The sequence below is a fragment of the Chelonus insularis genome, unplaced genomic scaffold, assembly GCF_013357705.1.
Source record: "Chelonus insularis isolate UGA/USDA-ARS -01 unplaced genomic scaffold, ASM1335770v1 contig_24_pilon, whole genome shotgun sequence".
Taxonomy (NCBI): Eukaryota; Metazoa; Arthropoda; class Insecta; order Hymenoptera; family Braconidae; genus Chelonus; species Chelonus insularis.
In genome coordinates this window covers 720,779-730,446 of record NW_023276446.1, presented here as the reverse complement: position 1 = coordinate 730,446, position 9,668 = coordinate 720,779, and the positions used below count along the sequence as shown (strand labels likewise).

The 9,668-nt window shown below is 25.8% G+C and overlaps 3 protein-coding genes across 5 annotated transcripts; 2 read left to right on the top strand and 1 right to left on the bottom strand.

Moving 5' to 3' along the window:
- Nucleotides 1-1,097: 1,097 nt before the first annotated feature.
- Nucleotides 1,098-2,352, top strand: LOC118064749 (golgin subfamily B member 1-like). 3 transcript variants are annotated; one of them, XR_004690083.1, is made up of 3 exons: nt 1,098-1,153; nt 1,218-2,112; nt 2,227-2,352. XR_004690083.1 is itself a non-coding variant. In XM_035079590.1 (2 exons), the coding sequence occupies exons 1-2, from the start codon at nt 1,143-1,145 to the stop codon at nt 1,906-1,908; spliced, it is 702 nt and encodes a 233-aa protein (XP_034935481.1). In that variant the 5' UTR covers nt 1,098-1,142; the 3' UTR covers nt 1,909-2,309. The 3 variants fall into 3 exon arrangements, 1 of the variants encoding a protein (XP_034935481.1); XR_004690082.1 differs by having other exon boundaries at nt 1,218-2,140; XM_035079590.1 differs by having other exon boundaries at nt 1,218-2,309.
- Nucleotides 2,353-2,467: 115 nt separating this feature from the next.
- On the bottom strand, nt 2,468-6,743 carry LOC118064747 (bestrophin-4-like). The gene is made up of 6 exons (XM_035079589.1): nt 5,067-6,743; nt 4,825-4,959; nt 4,190-4,745; nt 3,864-4,096; nt 3,618-3,749; nt 2,468-3,392 (listed from the first exon to the last, which is right to left on the bottom strand). Exons 1-6 carry the CDS (start codon nt 5,243-5,245, stop codon nt 2,690-2,692), a joined length of 1,938 nt encoding a protein of 645 aa, XP_034935480.1. The 5' UTR covers nt 5,246-6,743; the 3' UTR covers nt 2,468-2,689.
- Nucleotides 6,744-7,390: 647 nt separating this feature from the next.
- LOC118064725 (RNA polymerase II-associated protein 3-like) lies at nt 7,391-9,600 on the top strand. Its single transcript, XM_035079537.1, has 5 exons — nt 7,391-7,713; nt 7,813-7,935; nt 8,028-8,272; nt 8,363-9,309; nt 9,421-9,600. The coding sequence occupies exons 1-5, from the start codon at nt 7,564-7,566 to the stop codon at nt 9,507-9,509; spliced, it is 1,554 nt and encodes a 517-aa protein (XP_034935428.1). The 5' UTR covers nt 7,391-7,563; the 3' UTR covers nt 9,510-9,600.
- The last annotated feature ends 68 nt before the right edge of the window (nt 9,601-9,668 follow it).

The window sequence follows — 9,668 nt, the reverse complement described above, 5'->3', positions numbered from 1 at the left end:
AAAAAAAGAAAATAGCAAACTTAAATTATGTTTAAAAAATTATGATGATAAAATGAAAATTTTGACTTATGATAATCAGGTAAATAAACCATTTTAATAAGAATTATTTATTTAATAATTATTTAATATTTAAAATTTTTTTAGAATATAAATAATTTACAAATATTATTAACTCAAAGGCATGAAGAACTTGATGAATTGAAAAGTGAAGTGATAAATGAAAGAAAAATCATTGATCAATTGGAAAAGAATCTTGAAGAAAAAAAAGAAGAATGTAATACTCAAAATCAACAGTTGAACAATTTGAAACGTGCCGCTATTGATATCATATCAATCAAAAATGAGCGTGATTCATTGGCTGTAAGTACATTTTTTTTAGTAAACGAGTTTTATTATCTTATATTTTTAAATTAATTGCTTTATTTTAGAATATTCTTAAGGATATCACAAAACTTCTAGAAAATGCTGGATATTATAATTACAATTTAGAACAAGACATAAAAAATTTACTTAGTAATCATAAAGAATTGATAATATCAAAGAAAAATTTGGAATCCAATTGCTCAGAAAATGAGGTTGAAATAATTAAAATGTATGATTTAATCGATCAATTATATAAACAAAATCAAAGTCAAACTATAACTATAAATAAATTAAATAAAGATATTGAAGAAAAAACAAATTTATTAAATCAGTATAAAGAGAAGATTACTTTATTGACAAAACAATGTCAAGAAAAGTTAGAAATTGAAAAATCATTATATGAGAATGAATCAAATAATAAAGATTGTGATCAAGCATTTGCAAATTATTTTAAACAATCATTAACAAAATTAAAAGATTTAACTAATGATTTAAAAGGTAATTCATAATATTATAGCAAAAAATACATTAACTAGTTTCTATGAATTAAAGATGCGGGTAATGATGTCCAAAAAAGAAAAAAAGAGATAAATAAATTGAAAATTCAAATAAAAGAAAATATGCAAATTTTTAAGAATCAATATAAAAAGAAAAATAAAGAGAATAATTTTTACCGTTTTCGATATGAAGAATGTCAAAAAATTATCAATCAACAAATGGAGGATATTGAAAATTTAAAAAATGTCATTGATAAACTGGAAAGAAAAATAATTTATAAAATGGAATTGAGGTAATAACATAGGTTAATAAAAATGATTCAATCAATTATCAGTTTTATTTGTAAATTATTTCAGTGTTTCAGAACTGCATCAAGAACATGATAGTCTGACGAGGAAAATTCAAAATTTAACTAACTGTATCCATGAAAGAAATATAAGAATCGAAGAATTAGAGAATGAAAAAGTTCATTTATTGAACCGAATCGATCACACTTCTATACAATTAAACAAACAAAATCAGCAAGTTGAAGTATTAAAAAGAATAAATTCAACATTTCGAGAAAAATTAGACGATCGAAAAAGAAATATTGAATCGATTTTTAGTGCTTTACAATCCATACAATTTCAAATTGAAAAAGTACATCTAGTATCTTCGGAAGACAAAAAAGTTACTACGGATGTAAATTACAAAAAAAAAATAGATATTGCAAATTCTGATTATTTTCTTCAAGAAAATTCAAATGATGTTGTCAGAGATAATATTATAAATACACTCAACTCAACAGAAAGTTTCGAATATCAACTATCATCAATTAAAGATAATATAAATATTCTTTCCAGTGAATTACATGCAAATGTTGATCCAAAAAACAATTCTAAAAATTCATTAGCTCAAATAAAAGAGAAATCCAATGGTTGCGAAAATATACATGAAGAAGAAATGAAGATATCTGAACAAATGAGCGATCAACTAAATGAAAGTAATAAAGGAATAAAAGATGACAAAATGCAAAAATCGAATAATCAATTAAATAAATTTTCTTAATGAAATGAAAATTTGGTATTTTCGTTTGATGAAAAAGATATAATTCATAAAAATGATTTGAAAAAAGAGTCGCGGTATTATAGCAAAATTACAAAATCTCACTACGGAAATAACATATTTTCCAAGAGTTTAGAATAATAATCTTTAGACGATAAAAGCGATCATCTGAATGGAATTACGGATCTTTCCTCAAAAATAAAAAATGTAAAACAATATATTTATTATAATAGAGGTATTATTCTAATACAGAACAATAATGTAGAAAAAAAATCTAATGAAAAGTAGGAGAACTTATAAATTTATTATTCTTATATACAGTTCCAAATAAAATACAGTTTGACAAATCCACTATTCAAGAATCCACAAAATCTAAAAGTTCACCTTTCAAATAATTTATTTTTCACTGCAGTTAACGTTCAAGTAATAAAGAATCTGGTTGAAAAATTAATGAATCATACATTTTAAGTTGAATTGAAACATTAAAATCGAAACTACATTGGAACATTTGAAATAATTCTACGTAAGGTTACTTGTAATCATCATATTGAAAGGCAGTAAGAGTTGATGCTGTCTCGTTGAAATAATCAGAAACTTTTCTGAATATATAAGTTCTTTTTAATAAAATCAATAATTATCGACAGATTTTATAATAATAATAATAATAATAATAATAATAATACTGAGTAACATATTTTTGTAATTTTAGATAGATTTAAAAGCTTCTTATATTTTATTAAATAAATTACGGATCGAAAATTTGAAATAACAATAAATAGCAATCTTAGTCTTCTGAAACTGATCTAGTTCGGATTATAGTTTCTTTAGTGTCAGCACTAGTACTTAAACTTTTTAAATTTGGAGTACTACTAGTTTGAATTATCATTTTCATGGTAGATGGAATATTATCCTCTGTTCTCCTTCGCATTTTTGCTGTTGCCCTATCTAATGATCGCTTCCAATTAGAACATTTTTTTCTCTTACTGCTACTTTCTGGGCCTTGTTGTCTAATAAAAAATCTATGATTTCGAATACTTATAGTATCTTCTTCTTTTTCATCATTTATTACATCTTTACCAAAAATACTTTTTTCAATAGTTTTTTGAAACAATCGAGAATTAAAAAAACCTTGATCTTCTGTACACATAGCATCACCCATATCACAACTAGTATTCTTGTAAGGTAGAGGACTTTGTACTGAAGATGATTTGGACGTTTTTTGAGATGATGGATAATCTTGCAGATTAGTTGCACTCGGCCATGGTTGGATTGTAATTTTATTTATTAATTTCGAAGTAGTGGGTAAAAAACGCTTTCGACGAAGTTCTAACCATTGAGATTTTGAATGTTTTTTGTGTTTTTCTTCACTATGCTGTAGCTGCCTAGTTTGGGATTCTATGGTGTCTTGGACATCCAGTTGAATAACTGTTTCGGGATAGCTTTGAATTTTCTGCGAAGTTGTAGAAGAAGAAGACCCACTGATCTGGCTGAAACAAACGAGTGACTTAATGATTTATTTTAAAAATTCTAGTTCTTTTATTAAATTTAAAATCATACATATTGATCATTTAGATTAAAGTTACAAGTATAATATTAGTTACAACTGTGTTGTTAATAGCAATTCAATTTTGTTGAAAAACTTATTTTATGAAATATTAGGGTCACATGCATGATATAGCTTTTTATTAATCGGCAATATAAAAATTCCATACCGCTTATTTAACGTAAGACTTTCCGGTGAATGGATTTGTAAACTAACAGATGAGGTTTTTGGAGTTCCAGAATTTTCATCCTCTTCTTCAGCAATGTCTGGTAAAAACATAGTTTGCTTTTCCTCTGGAACCCTAAATAATAATTTTTTGTAAAATACATATAAATAAAAATAAACATAAGTCGAAAAACTTTGAACAATTAATATAAGCGTATATAAAAATAAAAATAATAATACATGTACACACATCATATTGGCTACACTTCCACGGTAAGTTTTAACTTTATAAGCAGCTGCAGCTTCAGTATAAGGAAGGATAAGATTTTCTGAATCGAAGTAAATATCTTTAACAAGAGGTGGACACCGATTCATCAAAGTGTCAACACCAAGATAAGATACTTTCGTATGTCTATCTATGAGCCAATTCAACTCAAAATCTTCATCGTCATCACCAAAAGGATTGATTAGCTGCTCTGCAACCTGTAAATATTCGAAATTAATTACATATTATATTATTAGATTATAAATAATTGATGATTAATTCAAATAATAGACAGTAATGAGGAAACGTACTTTTAACAAACCCATATAAAAAAAAAATTGTAAAATTGTGAAAATTGGTAGATAAGCATCGAGTTCCATTTGAAAAGGTTTTTTTGATCCTTCAATATATTGTCTTCCAACCAGAGCAACGACAAAAAAGCTGTAGGTTGCTAGTGTGACTACCTGAGTGTAAACTAAAGGAATAGATACCCAATCATAACTCCAAAGTAATCCGCATTTGGATCTAAAATCATTAAATTCTTCCATAATAATTTTAAGGCCTTGAGCATCAGGAAGTCGATTATTCTTTCGTGCTTCTTTCAATAGATTGATAAACCAAGTACATGGAATCCAATAAGTATTAAATTCTAAACTCGGAACAGATATAAAGAGTTCTAATTCGAGAGAGCTCATAAATCCTGAGTCAACAACATGATCTAGAGTAGGGAAACGACGTTTGACAGCAGAACTGATTGATCTCAACACTAGGATAAGAGATAGGTTGAGATATCGCATAAGAGATCGTCTTAACATGCGTCCATATTCATCGTTGCCAATAACGTACAAAGCAACAGAATGCATTACTCTAAAATAAAGAAAGTTAATGAAAAATTATTATTGTTTTGTAAATTATATGTATAGTACTTTTAAACTTTAAAAATTACTTGTCTGGCCAAGGTATTGCCATATATTGCTGCCACCATCTCGCAGCTACATAAGCAACGTAAAATCCAAGTACAAAGCTTAGAGGAATGAGGCTGATGAATGTATCGCAGTAAATCACGATTCTTTCGAATATCCTAATTAAATTAATAATAATTGAAATTACAACAATAATAGTAAAAGTAACAGTAGCAATAATAATAGCACTAAAATCATAATAAAAGGGCTAATAATTAATGTTTACCTTCTATGAGAAGTAGATAAAACATGTCGATAAATGACGGAAATAATCCCAAAAAAGAATAGAAATAATAACAGTTCTCGATAAATTAATTTATAGAGGGAGCCTCTCCACATAAATAGCAATCGTGTAAACCCTCCACTTGTGGAGCTTGCAACTTCATATTGGTATGAAACTGTCATTTTTGATAGTCACAAATATCAATTAAAATTTTTAAACTAAATCGTAGACGTTGAAATTTATCCCATTTCATGTACGCTTAAAACTAACATTTTTTTTTAAAACACTGACTGTTAATTTCTACTTTATATATTTGTGTGTGCATTTATATAATATACATATATGTACTATAAATTAATGTAATCGTCATTACTATAAAATTGAAAATTAAAATAACTAGTGTTTGCATTTATAGAAATTATTTTTAACGAGAAAAAGTTGTCGAGAGTTATGAATTTCTCAAGCTTTTGTAAAATGAGAAATAAAACAGCAACATATGATATCACGCAATTGTCTTCACACATTTTTCACTCAGTTATATTCAACTAGTACTGAATAACAATTGTATTTATACTTAACAGAGAATTTATATTTGATTGCAAATAAAAAAAATCAATGGATCCCCACAATGACTTGTCACTTCAAACATTTATAATCATAAATATGTTGAAAATGTTTCGTTTTTTAAAATAGTAGTTGAACTAATATCACAAATTTATATTTTTATTTAACTTACAATTAAAATACTAAAAAATTTTAATTCAATAACTTGGCCAAAGTATCGAGAAACGAGTCAAATGACATGGCGACAAAGTCTTATTGTATTAATGAAAATAGTTTTCAAGTTTTTTTAATCCACATTGTATTAAAGAAAATTTTACTAACATGTCATTTAATGTCTGAAATTATTTGTTATTATTATATTTAGACGAAAAACAATGTAATCAATAGACATAAGAAAATTATTAACACCAATGGTTAATTCATCTTTCATTTTATCGCCCATAGATTTAACTTAGTGAGTAATACTTGACTTGGCAATCATATTAGCATTCAAACGACTTTGGTAAATATAGCCAAGCACTCCAAACACTGTCTAGCTAAATAAAACATATATTTGTCATGTAATTTCCGGCTATATAAAATTATAAAATTTTGCAATTTAAAGACAATCATTTTTGTAGCGTCTTAAAAAGTATAAATAGGTTAATCTAATTGATATAACGTCTAAAATTTGAATTTATTCAAAGCAAATAAACTAAAATTAATTTCTCAACATTCGCGAGTTCAATAATAAACACTTGCTTAAATAACTTTGCAGTCTGACAATTGTTTTGGCAGATTTTATCATAATTTCTTCATTTAAATATTTTAATTTCATTTATTTCACTTTTTTAAATTTTTCATTAAATATTATAAAATATTTCGACAGCTTATAAAGTACTGTTTTTTTAGAAACATACTTCTTAATTAAATTTTGATTATCACGTTTTTATCACAGAAAATAATAAATTTTTTTGTAAAACACGAAAAAGTATTTAATTTATATAAAATATGAATAATATACACTCAGATAAAGCCAAATAATTATTGGATTTATTTAGAAAAAGACATTGATGCTAGTACGCGACTTGTCCACTTTACTCTGACTACTCTTCGGCTTTCGATTACTTTCCACCTCTCTCGATCTTTATCTTTATGCTACATCGTTAGACTTTTAGTTTCGTAGTATCTTCAATGTTTTAATGGCAAAATCCCAACGTACAAATGTCAAACTCAATTAGACCTTGCAATTATCTAGAATTAATATAGATTGAATTTTTGATATTATGTAAGTACGAAAGTTATAAATCATGAATGTATTTAATTACAAAATTTTTTTATTTAAGAAAATTTACAATGTCTGTATCATATTTTATGATAATGGAAATAGTAATTTTTTTGTTTTAAATCTTCGAATCTGTAAATAAAATTAGTGTAGTATCATAATTCGTACCAAGGTAATCTATCCTTTTATAGCAATAAAATGGTTAAAAATATAAGTTTATATTTTTTTAAATATTAATTATAGTTTTGATAGAATTTTTAATCTGCATTTAATTTTACGTAAGTAATTGTATCTTTTATTAATGAACGTTAATTCATTATTTTACTGGTCTTAACAACTATTATTATTTATCTATTTTTTTATGTTCAAAAAATTAAAATAATCCGTACATTTTCTTAAATTTGAATTTACCGCTTACATTAGTAAGGCAAAATGTTGGTAGATTACCATTTGAGATGTGTTTGGGTATTTGTCGATAACATTGTAAAATTGTAAATGGCACACATAAAATTTTTCATGATACCTAATAGATAATGATATAATATACACGACGCTTGCCTGTGATTACTAGCAACATATTAGCAACTGATATTAAATTTAATAAAACTAATTTAATATAATAAAACTAAATAGTTCAATAAAGAACTAATTTATTTTTTGTGATTTTATAAAATGGAAAAAAACAAATCTATTATAATACAAAAACAAGTAAAAGATAATGCACACGATTTACAAACAGAATTATTAGCAATGAAAAATTGGGAAGAAAAGATAAAACAAGCCGAATTACAACTGAAACACATGGATTCTAATCATGCCCAAGTAAGTTGAAATAAATGCAAAGAAAATATATTGTTATATAAATACAAATTTTATTCTATACGTATATATATATACATACATAATTTTATTTACATACAGGTACTACCTCCTGTAAGGAAAAAAAAGAATAATACAAGAACGAAACTCAAAACTAAAGAAAATGGAAGCAAAGCAAAAAGAATTAAATCGTATGATTATTCAGCCTGGGATCATTATGATGCAGTAAGTGTTTATTTTAGATATAATTAAATAATTATGCTAGTATACTTAAATAATGATGAATGTCTTCTTGAATTAGTTAACAAATTTTTTAGGAGAAAGCATGTGAAGAAATAGACAAAGAAAATGAATCAGAGGATTCAGGAGAGGAAATTTTAAGTAAAGAAGAGTTAGAGCGCAAACACGAAGAAGCAACAACTCATAAAGTTTTGGGAAATAATTATGTTAAAGAACAAAAATGGGACAAAGCTATGGCATGCTACAATGAAGCAATTAAAATATTTCCCTATGATGCTGTATTTTATGCTAATAGAGCTCTATGTCATCTGAAAATGGATAAGTAAGTCTATTGATTGATTAAATATTATTCTAAAAAGATCCTTGCATTTTAAGTGATGGATTAAAAAACTGTCTTTTATATTATTCTTAGTTTATATTCAGCAGAAGCCGATTGCACATCAGCTATTCAACGAGATGAATGCTATCTTAAAGCATATCATAGAAGAGCAACTGCTCGAATGGCTTTAAAACAATGTAAGGAAGCAGTTCAGGATTTAAAAAAGCTTTTAAGTCTGGAACCGTCAAATAAGGAAGCTCAAAAAATGCTATCAATTGCCCTTAAGAGTTTACATGATTCTAATACAGTGACTATCAATGGTGTAAAAGACTCTGCTATTCAGGATATTCAAGAAAAAAGTTCTAAAGTAAAAAATAAAGAAGAAAGTTCTGTTTCAAAAAAAGAAGATACAAAAAAGGATAATAAATTAATGCCAAATTTACAAAGAAATGTATCTCAAGATATTCAACAAAACAAACAAATTACAAAAAAAAGTTTAAAAAATTATGATTGGTTACCTAAAATTGATGAAGATGTTGATGTAGTACAGCCATTGAAAAAATTACCACATCAGAGAACGAATCACAATACATTAAAATCAATTCCTATAAAGATAGCTGACTTATCTAAACAGATTTCATTGAATCTACATAAAGATGATTTATCTCAAAAAAGTGAATTGAAAAAACCTTTAATAGTTGAAATGCATCGAAAAAGTATAAAAACTGAAAAAGAACATGTATTGAACATTGAAGAGATCAATTTTTCAATTCCATGTACAGCAGTCCAATTTTTCAACGATTGGCGTAAATACCAATCATCTGAGATCCGTTATAAATATTTAAAACAAATACCACCTGAACTTATTCCAAGTATTGTTCAAGATGCGATGGAATTAGACATTTTTAGTGAAATTATTTGGATTCTAAAAACAAAATTTATTTCTAATAAAGATAGAGTATTTCAATATTTGAAAAATCTTAGTGAAATAAAAAGATTTAGTATGTTAATGATGTTCCTCGATAAAAATATAAAAGAAGGTTAGTTGGAGAAAAATTTCATTTTATTATTTTAGTATGATACAATCGGATAGTGCATAGAGTACTAACTTTATTTTTCAAGTCATTTATATCGATTATTGTTATTTGCAGACTTGAAGATTTTATTCGACTTCTGCAATGAATTTGAAGGATATACTGATGAGTCAATTGAGGAATTTCGTAATAAATATGAAATTTAAATTAATTGTCTTAATAATTATATTATTCTCGGCATTTAATATAAAACCTTCATTAAACCAGTTCAATTTTTAATAAATTTTTCAAAAATAATTTATGAATTTTTTAATATAATGTTTTTTTTTGTAGTTGATCAATTCTCTTTAATTGCATAGGAATAT